The sequence below is a fragment of the Ciconia boyciana genome, chromosome 12 (assembly GCF_034638445.1).
Source record: "Ciconia boyciana chromosome 12, ASM3463844v1, whole genome shotgun sequence".
In the NCBI taxonomy this organism is placed as follows: Eukaryota; Metazoa; Chordata; class Aves; order Ciconiiformes; family Ciconiidae; genus Ciconia; species Ciconia boyciana.
In genome coordinates this window covers 24,752,797-24,765,599 of record NC_132945.1, presented here as the reverse complement: position 1 = coordinate 24,765,599, position 12,803 = coordinate 24,752,797, and the positions used below count along the sequence as shown (strand labels likewise).

General features: G+C 61.6%; 1 protein-coding gene across 4 annotated transcripts; it reads right to left on the bottom strand.

Annotated features, from left to right (window-relative positions):
* Positions 1 to 4,255: 4,255 nt before the first annotated feature.
* LOC140658477 (uncharacterized) lies at positions 4,256 to 11,913 on the bottom strand. 4 transcript variants are annotated; one of them, XM_072876951.1, is made up of 8 exons: positions 10,789 to 11,913; positions 10,351 to 10,504; positions 9,762 to 9,882; positions 8,751 to 8,926; positions 7,510 to 7,688; positions 6,879 to 7,032; positions 6,445 to 6,569; positions 4,256 to 5,375 (listed from the first exon to the last, which is right to left on the bottom strand). In XM_072876951.1, exons 2-8 carry the CDS (start codon positions 10,403 to 10,405, stop codon positions 4,575 to 4,577), a joined length of 1,611 nt encoding a protein of 536 aa, XP_072733052.1. In that variant the 5' UTR covers positions 10,406 to 10,504; positions 10,789 to 11,913; the 3' UTR covers positions 4,256 to 4,574. The 4 variants fall into 4 exon arrangements, with proteins under 4 accessions (XP_072733052.1, XP_072733054.1, XP_072733051.1 ...); XM_072876953.1 differs by lacking the exon at positions 9,762 to 9,882; XM_072876950.1 differs by lacking the exon at positions 10,789 to 11,913 and having other exon boundaries at positions 10,351 to 10,768.
* Between the last annotated feature and the right edge of the window lie 890 nt (positions 11,914 to 12,803).

The following is a 12,803-nucleotide window of genomic DNA, read 5'->3' as shown; positions in this document are numbered from 1 at the left end:
TTGATCTGGTACCGGCAGAAGCTGAAAACACCGCCAACAGCACGGAGAGCAGCCAGGAATGAACCTATCGATCATGGTGAGTCAGAGCTTTCACAAACCTCCGCACCAAATACCGCCAGGCACGGCGTTGTGGCCGTGGGCCTGAGGCCAGCATGGGAAACAGCGGCCGACCTCCGAGATGACGGGCGCTGTGGGGCTGGGCTGGGTGTCTGAGGACCCATCGCTGGCTCACCCATCCCCAGGCTGCGGAGGGAGCGTGGGATGCCTGCCAGCACAAGGTGGAAGCCAGGGGCACGCACACGCCTGAGCACTGCAGCAGTGATGGAGGGACCCGGCCGGGCATCCTGCTGCAGGGGCTCGGCTGGGGCCGGGGGCCTGCCCCCGGACCCGGCTCCATCCTCCAGCACAGCCCCGTCCCGCTCAACGCGTAATGCCTGGCCAGGCGGACCCGAGCGGGGGGTAATCCGGACACGCTCCACCCAGACCCCGAGCTGTGCGAGGTGGGGGCAGGTCTCTGTTGAGGCGTGCCAGGACCTCACCCCCACAAGCGCAAGCACAGCAAGCACCGCTCCTTCTTGCTGTGGCTCTGCAGAGCCTCACATGCCGCTCGCACCTCTGAGGTGAAGCAAAAAACCCCCTCTCGCATCCACTCGGAAACTTCAGCTGCTAAAATGCCATCTTGAAATGTCACGAGCCGCTTGCCTTTTTCCACTCTGCATGAACATCTCTGTTTCATACAGAACAGGGACATCTCAGCTGCTCCAACCACCCCCTGGGCCGGGGTGAGTCCCCGCTGCCGGTGAGTAACTCGCCTGAATCACCTGCGGGAATCCCAGCACGGTCGCCCTGCCAAAACTCAGAAAAGAGCTGGTTTTCTTTTGATCTTTAAAGACCTGCCAGGCTGTTATAAAAGCGCCAGCTGTGCCCCAGCACCAGCCCAACTTTCAACAGTAAGGCGGCCGTGGGAGCCAGCTCAGCCCCACCGTGCTGGGCCAGCACCTCCCAGCAAACAGCCCGGGTCTCGGCTGGTGCAGCGCAGGCTGGACCGGCACGATGCATGGCCTTTACGTGGCCTGGAGGACCCCAGGCTCAGGATGCGGCTGCTTCCCAGAGTCTAACGGCACAAACAACAGCACAGCTTTGGCCCATGCTCCTGTCGAATGGTTCCTCGCAAATGCCCTGCCACCTCGCAATGACCTTCAGGAGCGGTCGTGGGGCTGCTCCAGCCCCACTGGCCCTGCTGGGGATGAGGCGGTCAGTCAACCAGGGCTCCGCACGCCTGGGGACGGTGACCTTGAGACACATTGGAGACTATGAAGCACAAAGGGGACGGAGACCGGACGCCACAATGAACGATGGGAAGAGAGCAAGCCCTTGGCATGTCATCACTTAGAGCACAAGTCTGATGAGGAGCGGCTGAGGGACCTGGGGTTGTTCAGTCTGGAGAAGCGGAGGCTGAGGGGAGACCTCATCGCTCTCTACAACTGCCTGAACGGAGGTTGTAGTGAGGTGGGGTCGGTCTCTTCTCCCACCTAACAAGCGATAGGACGAGAGGAAATGGCCTCAAGTTGCGTCAGGAGAGGTTTAGATTGGATATTAGGAAAAATTTCTTTACTGAAAGGGTGGTCGAGCACTGGAACGGGCTGCCCAGAGAGGTGGTGGAGTCACCATCCCTGGAGGAGTTCAAAAAACGTGTAGATGTGGCACTTCGGGACATGGTTCAGTAGGCATGGAGGTGTTGGGTTGGACTAGATGATCTTAGAGGTCTTTTCCAATGTTAATGATTCTATGATTCTATGATCTCTGCTCACTCCTAAACAATGGCCCCAACCTCCTTGTCTTGCTGGCCAAACACTCCCATCACCAAGGGCAGTCCAGGACTGCTGCGGGATGCTCAGAGTTGTGCAGTCTCCACCTTCAGACGTTTTCAAGGCCAGACTGGAAAAGACCTGATCAACGTCATCTGGCTTCGGGCTGCTGACCCTACTCTAAGCAGGAGGAGATTGCTCCCAAGGCCCCGTTCCAACCCAGACCTGCTGCGTGCGGACACGGCACCGCTTCTACTGAGCTCGCTGCCTGCAGCCAGCGTCCTGGCAGTAAGAACACGCCTGCCTTTCTGCACAGCTGCAGCTCCGCACTGCTTCAAACCTCAGCTCACGGCGCAAAGCCTGCATCTCCTGAACACCACCCGCGAGGAGACAGCTTGGCATTACCCATATCCAGGTGAACGATGCACGGATGCGTGCTCTCTGGTGCAGATGTAAATGGCTTTTAGGGCTCATCCCAGGCTGCAGCTGTGATACTGGCCGGCTGCAAATGCTCACGTTGCTGAGACTGTAGCGTGGACACACATGTGGCCAAAGGAAACGCAGCGGTCCAGCGCTGAAAGAGCTCAGCACTCCAATACAGGGCATAATGAACATCGTTTATGAGACCAGACCAACAGGATCAAGAGGTTAGGCTAGAAGAGAGACCGAAGGCAGATGCGGAGAGCTGTGGGGAGAGAGGGAATAAGCTGTTCCCTGGGGAGCAGGACAGGAAACCACAACGTGAAAAGTGCGATGTGTCCTTGGGGAAACCATTAGTGGAGAAAATTGACCATTTGTGGGGAAAGAGCAGGGTCCCCGCTCCCAGAGGTCTTGAAACAGAAGCAGGACACACATCAATCACCGTGAGGAGATCAACCACCACGAGGTTCCTGTTCACCCGCTGGAAGGATGGCATGGCTGTGGGGCCACAGAGGAGGAAAAGCAGACGCAGGGTTTTGGCTCCGTGAGCTTTGGCAGAGCACTCACAACTATAGATCAAATGCCTCAAAAAGCTTCAAGTTAAAAAGAATAAGAATCGGGATGGCGTGAGGGAAGGTCAGCAAGGAACATTTTGGCCGAGAATTTACAGATTGCAGTGTTTTGGCTGCTGTGTTTGCCTCAAAACTGAGACTCCTCTGAAGTCTGCCTGATTTTAGCATGGGGGAATTCTTCCGGCTTGGCTTTTGGTTTGCTTTCTAAACACCTGAAAATTAAAAAGACCATTCACATGACCCAAAATGATGGCAGAAAGCTGTGCCCCAAATTTTCATCTTATTAAAAAGAGAAAGTGAAACAAATTAAAGAAAATCAGTCTCTTGTTTCAGCTGAGCCTGAGAGGCAAATAGCATGTGGGTAACACGTGTGTTCCTTCAAGCAGCTCTTGGGACCGTCTCTCTCCTTTTGTTTTGAAGTTCAGCTCAATCTGTTTAATACACCACACGTCCTCACATCATCACTAAAGAGGCTTTGCTAATGAGATACACGAAGCACAGCTGCCTGCTCTGAAGCAGAGACAAAGCTGTCCCGGCAGCATCGCTGCCCGAGGAGAGGACGCCTCTTTGCCCTGGTTCGGGAGCACTCAAATGGGGCTGCCCCGCAGCCCCGCTCAGCTGCCAGAGACCTGCAGGCGCTGCTGCTGCCGGTCTCCGGCTGAGCCGGCCGCGGTGGCAGGGCAGAGGAAGGCCGGCAGCCTGGCAGGGCGAGGGCAGAGTCACTCCCGAGGCTGCAGGGCCAGGCTGCCAGGGACGGCTCAGGGGCTGGAGCGGAGAGCGGCCCGGTGCACCCCGCTTTACCCAGGAGCTCCCCAAGGCTGGCAGCGCTGTCCCCTCTGTCCCCTCCGCCAGATGCCTGGGTGCTGGACACCGATTTCTCACCTGTTCCCAAATCCGGATTAAATCTTGCGAGTCCGGCAGCCTGGATTTGTCCCTCAGAGCTGGAAGCCACCCATCCCAGCCTGCAGCAAGCACAGTGCTGCCCGGCACCGGGGAGAGGGTTTCCCCTCGCCTCCGTGGCTGCAGGCACAGCCTCACAAACGTCCCGGAGAGACAACCGCGGGGCAGGGCTTCTCAGAAGTAGATTGCCCCAGTGCTGGTAGGAGGAATAATAAAACTATCCAGCGGTTGCTGAGGAGCCAGCCTTTTCCCACACGACAGCAACACGCAGACCAGCTGTGGGTACAACTTGTTCCCAGGCAAACCCCACGTTTTCCTAGCGCCTTTCCCAGGTGCTGGGCAGGCAGGGCAGCGCTGGTTCTGTAACACAGAAAGAGTAAGCACAGAAGCCAGTTTTCCATAATAAATTAGTGTTTTTTAAATAACAGCTCCAGTGCACAATCAGTATTTCCAGACAAGTGAAAAAAACCAACAAAATAACCAAAACATCCTCTTTCATTAAAGAGGTTTATACATATATATGAGTATATACATAAATTTGCATTAGGATATATACTGTACACACACAAACAGATGGATAAATAGATAAGAGTTTTGCGGCTTCAACTTTGCGTAGGTATTGCTTATGCTTTGGTTCAAGAGCACCAAAACCACAGAGGGAAGCTCCGAAGACACTGACCTCGTCCCTCCACGGCAGCCGCGCCGGAGCGTGCCCGCGCCTGCCCGCGCAGGAGCCTGCCGCAGTCCTGTCCCCAGCAAGGCACAGGCAGGTCGGAGCAGGCAGCCATTGCGGCTGGGGCAGCTCCAGGCAGCGCCTGAGCTCTGCCTGACACCGTCATCTGGGTCCCGGCAGCTGCTGGCGTGCCCTGGCCTGCTACGGCTCCCCGTCAGCCGGGGGACGCAGCTCGTAGCCCGAGAAGGCAGCTGCCCTCAGGATGTCGGGGGGCCGCTGGGGCCGCCGGCAGGGGCCGGGGCCGGGGCCGCCCGGTGCCGCCTGCCCCAAGTCGCCCAGCTGAACGGTGCGGTCACCCGGCTGTGGCTCAGTCCCACGGCCACGCAGGGGCTGGAGAGCACGGACGAGCTGCCCTCCATCCTCCTCCTCGCTGGCCGGCAGCTTCACGGAGCTGAGCGGTACCCAGTGCCCTGCCATGCCAAGGCTCTCCCGCAGGTCCTCCTGGCTGAAGCTCCTGCCCGGTGCGGGCAGAGGAAGGCAGCTGCCTCCTCCCAGGGCTGGGCCCTGGCATTCAGAATAAAGCAGGAGGTGCAGGGAGAGCCACGTCTCGGATGTCCGGTAGTCCCCATCACCTGTGTAGCTGTCTCTGGTCAGTGCCACCGGCACCGGCTGCTCCAGCACATCATCCCCATCACGCACCTCCCCATCCTCCTCCGGCCGCAGCGAGACCCGGGAGCCCGAGGCATGCCCCGGCTGGCTGTGGGTGCAGGATGGGCCCCTTCCCTCGTGGCCGTCTGGCCCAAACCCATTGGCGCAGTAGCCGCTCGTGTCCTGGGAAAGGCTTTCTCTGAGGAGCAGCTGGACCGTGGGCCTTGCCTGCTCAGCTGCAGGCAGCCCGCGGGAGGGGAGCACGGTCGGCAGGAGCAGGGCGAGCACGTCCTCCTTGAGCTCAAGGATGGGCACCCTGATGGTCACACTCAGCTCCCTGTTCAGAAGAGCCTGCTGGGAAACGAGCAGCGCAGCAGTCAGCCTCAGCCGGCTGAAACTTCCGCCAGCCTGGGGGAGATGAACCGTGCACCCCGGGGAAGGGAACGGTCCCGGACAGCCCGCCTGCCGCGCTCACACCTGCGGCGTGAGAAATGCCGGCAGGGCTCTGCTCGCTACGGCACGGGGGCTCTGGTGCCGGGGGACGGTCACAGCAGCTATCGCGCTGCTGCCGTTCAGGCTACGCCCCAGCTGCCAGAGGCTGACGGAAGAGCTCTCGCCTGCTCAGAGACGCAAGCAATCCCCGAGCAGGAGCCAAGAAGAACAGGAAAGCAAAGGGCGCTGGCACTGAGCTGGGCCAGGGCAACCGGAGCAGCCTACCACCTCCTCTCCACACCGGCACAGGGGACCTCTTTAGCTTAGCAAGTCGGTTTTGTCCCCAGAATGCTCAAAGGGCTGCTCAGCCCAGGCTGCTGCCACCCCCAGCACCGGGAAACTGGGATGCAGGGGGGAACTGCGACCTGGGGAGAAAGGCTGTCCTGGTGACTGTTTCCACAGGGCTCAGTCCTGCCAACCCAGCACGTGTTTTGGATCGGCTCAGCAGGGCTGCGGTCCTGGGAGCCTCTCCGAGCCTCGGGGCTGCATTTATCCCAAGGGCAGAGCGGTGAGGGGCTGCATCTCACCCAGGCCAGACTGTCCCAGGATAGCAGCCCCTCTGGTTGCTTCTCTTCCCCTCTTTCTCCCCTTCAGGCTGTTGTAGATGGACGTGCAGCCAAGCAAAAGCCAACCGCCTAAAGCAGGAGGCTCCTAACAGCGAGGGCTGTGCTCGCAGGCTTCGTGCTGCCCGAGACACCCTCCCCCAGCGTGACCCGTGGCTGACTGACGCATCCCACCGGTATCGTCCCCCACGCAGCAAGGCCTGGGGGTACGGGGGGTCGGACAGCGGGGGAGGCACCTGGGCACCGAGACGGGTTTGGTGGTGCAAGAGGCGGGGGGAAGGAGGTGCTGAGCCCCCTGCAGACGCAGGGGACCCCGGCTCGGCCGTGGCACACGCGGGGCAGAGGCTGGAGGAGGGTCGTTCACTCACAAGCGTTTCCGGGAGTTGCATCTCCGAGGGGCTGGGGAAGACGTGCAGCTGGACGAAGCAGAGCCCGGCCGCGCTCAGCAGCAGGAAGACGCCACTCATGACGGCAAGGAGGACCCAGGGAAAGCCTGCCAGGAGGTCACGACAGGCTGGGGGGTGGAAGGACCCCAGCTGGCGTTCCCCCCAGCCTGCCCTGCGCCAGTGCTTCCCCAGAGCCCCCGCGACAGGCGGGGACGTTCAAGGAGGAGATGCGGGGCAAGCCCAAGGCGGATGGCGAGAGAGCATCTCCCCAAGGAAGGTCCCCACGGGGTGTTACCGGGCCACCAACCCTGACCAGAATGACTGCGGGTGAGTGACCCACACCTCTACACGCGTCCGTGCCACAAGCAGGTCCTGAGGCGCAACCGCAGCGGCTGAGCCAGCGAGAGAGCTCCCACCTGCGGGGCCCGCCGGTGTCACCACGCACTGCTCGGCCTCCCGGCTCTGCTCCCTGGCCATGCCCGCAGCCGTCGTCCGGACGCAGTACTGCGTGCTGGGCTTCAGGTACCTGAAGGTGCATGGCGCTTCCTCCCCGTTCCGTTTGCAGGGCACCTGGAAGCAGAGGGGACACGTGGCCAAGGCGGCTGGGGGGGGGTCCGTGCACTGCTCCACTCCCCAGTGCAGCCTCGACCCCCCACGTGCCCCACGGCGTGGAGCACAGACCCTCCCTCCCTGCTCCCCAGCACCTCCAGCACTTGTTTCTGCACCCCAGGAGGCGTTCAGGTTCCAGAGCATCTCGTTAAACACCTACTGCACGCTTTCATCTGAACAGAAATTGTTGCAGGTTTTTCTTACTCGTGCAGTGCCGAAGAGGAAAGGGATCTCCTGCCACCCCCAGGCTGTCAGCCCCGAACGGGGAGTGCAAAGCCTCTCACACCCGCTCGCACTGCTGGGCGCGGGCAGGGCTGGGGCCACTCTACAGGCACAGGCACTACCACACCAGCTCAGCTGGACACGGGCATCTCTGCTGCACCAGGAAAGCTTCTGCAAGTCCCATGCCCTCCAAGCCTCGCCCACCCCGCCACGTACTTGCTGGACGAGCGTGTCCCCTTCGTACAGGCTCAGCCAGTACCACAGCTTCAGCAGCACTTGGTCGACCGGCTCGTAAGAGCCGGTTTGGCTTTGGTAGGGGGTGAGCGGCATGATGATATTGACGCTGAGGCTGTGACCCTGGAGCAGCCAGGACAACTTGGGGGGGCCCACAATTGCTGTAGGGAGGGGAAAGGAAAAATGGGGGAGGAAAATTAAGCCCTTCAAAACAGAAGGCAGGCATCTCGTTTCTCTAGCAATGATGTTTTTCTGTTGGACATCCCACTCCCAGCGCACAGAAACTTCCTCAGGTCTAGCCTGATGGCACTTTGTGCTGTGGAACCAGCTCTAGAAATGGCAGCCACCACGTCTTTGTGACAGCCAGCGCTGCTTCTGCCTCCTCCAGTCACACCAACACAGGTCGGGACAGACCTACGAGCACCTCTGGCTGCCTGCCGCTGAGCACTTCATCTCTGAGCCATCGGACGATGGTCTAGAGACTCGCTGCGGAGTGCAGCAACTGCTCTTTTAGCTAAATGCATCTATTTCCGTGCCAGCTGGGTGCAGAGGGAATGAAAAAGGGAACCCAAACAGCCGACGTACATCCCATTTTAGCCACTCGCACGTTCAGTTCATCGCGACAACCCCCTACGAGGTGGGTTAGGGTAAGGTCCTGAAGTTTTTCCTTCCTCCAAAAGACAGCTAGGCTTTTTGGACAGGGCAGCCAGTCTGTGACGGAGAAGAGGCACGTGCCCGCACCTTGCAAACACGGCAGCCGGGGCAAAGGCAGCGCTGGAGGGGCTACTGCTGCCTTCACCAGCCTGCGCCAGCTCTACCTTGCTCGAACAGAAATGCCCTCACCCAGCATCTCCCAGACCCATGGCAGGGACGAACAGGGGATGCTTTCAAAAGGCAAGCCTGGAGGGGCATCCTCTTTCCTACCCCATCTCGCTGCGTTCTCCAGAGACCCAAATTCTCACGGCTCCTCGGTGGCCTGGGGCCTCCCATCTGTGGTCCTCACCTCACTGTCTCCCCTCCTCTGTCCCCTTGCTCTTCACCCAGCCCTTCTCCAGCAGCTCTGCTCCCGTCCCTTTCCTCCGGTCGGGGCTCTTGGCACGTTCCCCACCAGTATCTTCCTACGATTTCCCACCGTATCCCACCAGACCTCTCCAAGGACCCCTCTCCCCATTGGCCCCCCGGGACGGGCAGGAGCCCGGCCGAAGGAGCTCCCTGGTCCTTACTGTCTCTGTACGGCTGCAGCTCGCTGGAATAGGCCCACTTGGACAGCTCGCCTCCGGCCACCGCTCTCACCCTCGCCCAGTAGATATCGTGGATCTTGTCAAAATACAGCTCACACACCCAGGAGGAGCCGGTGCTGTTCCCCCAGCAGGCATCTGCCTTGGTCCAGCGAGAGGTTCTGCCCATGGAGAAAATGCAGGGATTTCTCCTTTTTGGCACCTTCCTAGCCAAAAAGGAAGGCTGCCTAGCCATCGCCGTCCTGTCCGAGTGGAAAGCGTGGGAGAGCACAGATACTGGCCAACAGCATCCGGGCCTGCATTAGGAAGAGCGTTGCCAGCCAGTCCAGTCCCCGCTCATTGGCACTGGTGGGACAGCGCCTGGAGCGCCGTGCCCCGACCTGCGCTCTCCGCTACGAGAACACACATGCCCGTGCCAGAGAGAGCCCGCTGAAGGGCCAAAAAGATGACCAAGGGGTTGAGGCATCTGCGGTATGGGGAGGCTGAGCGAGCGGGGACTGCTTAGCCTCAAAACAGGGCGGCTTAGGGTGGGGGGATCTTATCAACGTGATGGAGTAAAGAAGATGCAGACTTCTTCTCAGCAGTGCCCGATGGAAGGACAAGAGGCAGCAGGCACAGGTTGAAATACAGGAAATTCCGTTTAAGCATAAGGGAAAAAAAAACCCAAAACCCAAACCCAAAAGCAAAAGCAACCCCCTTTTTTTTTTTTTACTGGGAGCATGACCAGGAAAGGGAGCAGGTTGCCCAGGCAGGTTGCGGAGGCTCCGTCCTTGAAGGTGGTCAAAAGCCACCATGACACAGCCCTGAGCTGACCCTGCCTGAGCAGGGCTTGGGCGAGCTGGTCTCCAGAGCTCCCTGCCAGCTCTGCCATTCTGCTACTCTTCGATATTTACTGCCAGTTAATAATCCTCTGGCTCCGGGGGTCCCTGACAGCCCTCTGCCAGGTTGCAGGGGGGACGAGCCGCCTCCGCCCCTCCTCCCCGCCGCCCCACCTACCGTCTCCTCCACTCCACCTGGTACGCGGCACCGCCGGGCGAGCCAGGGTCCGGCTCCCACCGCAGGTGGACGTGGAAGTTTTGTGCCTCCAGCCTCACGTCCCGCGGAGGCAACGGCGTGCCTGGGGAGGGGGGGAAGCAGAGGGGCGTCAGGCAGCATCGCTCTGCTCTGCGGGGGCCCGTTCCTTGGCTGCTCACCGCTTGGCCACGCCGCGCGGGTCTCCTCGCTTTGCGTAGGCGTCGCGGGGCCTCCCCCCACCCTACAACCCCCAGCTTCACACAGGCCAATGCTGACTCCCTGCCAGGCCCAGGCAAGCGCTGGCTGCCAGCGCTGTGCTCAGCATCCACATCCCACGAATCTCTTGCACACCCTGGAGCATCCTATCTGCGGTCCCGCAAGAGGCACGGACACCCTGGCGCGGTTGCTGGTGACCCTGGGGTTTTCTTTCCCGTCACACCTTGAAGACCACTCGGTGCCCTCCTCCCTGCAGGTACCTTCTGCAGGTCTGAGAGTTGTCCCCGTGCTTCTCCCCCCACTGCAGCCAGGGCCACCCCCCAGCCCGCTGCAGCAGCTCCGGAGCCGGACTTACCCCAGAGCAGGGTGCAGCTGGCCAGGGACAGAAGCAGGCTCAGGGCAGGGCTCATCCTGCTGCGCCCTGTCCATCTGCCCCCAGCTCTACGCTGCCGCGCTGGGGGCCGTGGTGAGAGGATGGGTGTGCTGGAGCTGGTGCAGGCAGCCGGAACCTGGCATTAGAGAAAACGTTGGGTTTTTTTCCCAAGGCCTTGGCCAGCGACACCCGCTGCAGGCACGCCTTGCACGCAGAGGTGGCGTGCCCAACCGTGGCACGCAGGTGCCCGCTGCAGAGCGGCGGCGGATCCCCTGGGGGGTCCCCCGGGCAGAGCCCCTGGGCAGATCCCGGGATGCCCCCCGGGATGGGGTGAAGCAGCACTGGGGCAGGGACAGCGGGCAGCTGCCACGCTCTGCCCCGGCCCCTGCCTGCGCCGCAGGGACCTTCTGCCGCACCCACCTCTAGCTGGCTCCCCGTGGCGTGTGGTCCCTCCCTAAAGGCAGCGAGAAGTGACTCTGCTGCCGGTGTCACCTAGAGACGTGGGTCTGAGAAAGCTCCCGGCCCGATACTCCCACTGCTCTGGCGGTGACCCAGCCTTGCTGCGGGCATGACTCACACCGGCACAACCAGCGATACCACCGCCGCCGCCGCCGCCACGCCTCCGGCCCTCGCGCAGCCTCCGCGGGATGGGGAGGGTGTCACGCGTGCCAGTGTGCACCCAGATGAAACGGGGCACCCCAAGGCACCCTTTGGGGTGCCGCGCCCCGAGCAGAGAACTCGGTCCGCGTCAGCCGCAGCGGAGGCCGGTGCCGTCAGGAACCTGCGTCGCAGCCCTGCGGGGCGCTGGGGCAGCACGGTGGCATGCGTCCCCCGCTTCCTCCTCCCTCTCTCCGAAACCTGGCCAGTAGCGCCTTACCTTGGCCTCGCCCCAGCACTCAGCTCCCGTGGAATTTTTAACCCTGCTCTTGCCAGCTACAAGGGTAACTTTGCTCTCTGGGGAGAGACGTGCAAGGGCTTTGAGGCCACCAATGCTGACCTCCCAGCTGGGGGGACACGTCCCCCGGCGAAGGTGGGGAGCCCGGGGCCACCTCCAGAGGCAGACGGGTGGGAGCATCTCCCTGGCTGGCCTGGACATCCGTAGGGCTGGCTTACTTCCACCCATTGCCTCTTGCTTTTCCCGTTCTATACTGACTCTGCGTTAACACTACGAGTGCGACTGCCTTGGCAGGTGTGTATAAAATGCTTTCCCCATGTTTTCCTTGCAAGCATTCAGAGTTGGAAACAAGGAGGAGCAGCCAGCAAGCAGGGATGGGCAGCAGCAAACCGTAGGCAAGGGCTCCTAGCCCCGAGGAGAGACCTCCGAAATGCCAGAGCTGAAGCGCAGGCAGTGGGTTTATGGTTCCCCCCTGCCCTGACACTAGCACGAGTCCCCGGCATTGCAGCAGGCCCCGGTGAAGGCGGCAGGCATTTCTGCCCGGAGGGAGACTGTTCCCGGGACTCACGGAGGTGCGGAGCAGCAAGTCAGCTCCCCGGGGGGACCCCGAGACCCGGCTGCCTGTGCGGGCAGAGACAGGGCTGCTCCCGCCGCAGGAGTAGGCAGCACGCTGGGGGCCAGCACTTTTGCAGCCGCGAGGGCGGTGGCAGGATGGTCCCTGCCAGCCCCCTGCCGACCCCAGCACACCCGGTCCCCCCCAGCCTTGGCCAGAGGGAAAAACCCAGCACCCCTCCCCACGTTGTGGTTTCTGTAAAAACACGGTCTAGCGGCTACCCCGTCGGCTGAGGCCGCAGAGCTTAAACGCCCTCTCCTCCGTGCACCCCCTCCTTTGCCCGCGTCCCCCATTGCCGCGCCATCCCGAAGCGGCAGCGGTCCCCCTCACCTTGGGCCACGCAGTTGCTCATCTGGCCCCTGCTGTAACAGGAACCCGCTGGAGCAAACACAGCGGCGCCGTCCGCGCCCACCGCGCTCCGTCCAACGCAACCGCCTGCAGCTCAGCAATCCCCCGTTAGGCTCCGAGTGTTCGCTGGAAGCTTCATCAGGGGCTGCCACCAGCCGGGGCACAGGCTCGTGTCCTCTGTGCCACCGCGCTGGGAGGCTGCGGGAGACGTCCCACGGCACGTGATTTGGCTTTGGTGGTTCGTGCCCTTTTTCTTGGGTCAGGGTTTTTTTTCTTTCTTCCTTCCTTGTTGACAGCGTCTCCTCTAGCTGCAGGGCTGGCATCCCTCGGCTGGCCCGGCAGTGCCCTCTGCGAGCGAGTGGCGAGACACAGCCTGTCCCCAGCACCCTGCCTGCCCCCCGCCTTAGCACCCGCTGCCCACGTCCCCCCTTGCAGGGACCATTAGTGGCTTGGGGACAGAAGACAGCAGCACAGGGATCGGGCCAGGTCCAAGGGGGACGTGTCGCAGGGCAGACGCAAGCCGGGACGTCCCCGCAAAGCCAACGCTGCGGGCAGGTTTTATCCTCGCCGACATCAGCA

Coding starts and splice junctions, on each gene's coding strand:
- LOC140658477 (XM_072876951.1), bottom strand. CDS start 10,405: ATGAGCCCTGCCCTGAGCCTGCTTCTGTCCCTGGCCAGCTGCACCCTG. Junction 8,927..9,761: donor CAGGTGGAGTGGAGGAGACG/GTAGGTGGGGCG, acceptor CTCCATGGGCAG/AACCTCTCGCTGGACCAAGG. Junction 5,376..6,444: donor TGCAACTCCCGGAAACGCTT/GTGAGTGAACGA, acceptor CTCGTTTCCCAG/CAGGCTCTTCTGAACAGGGA.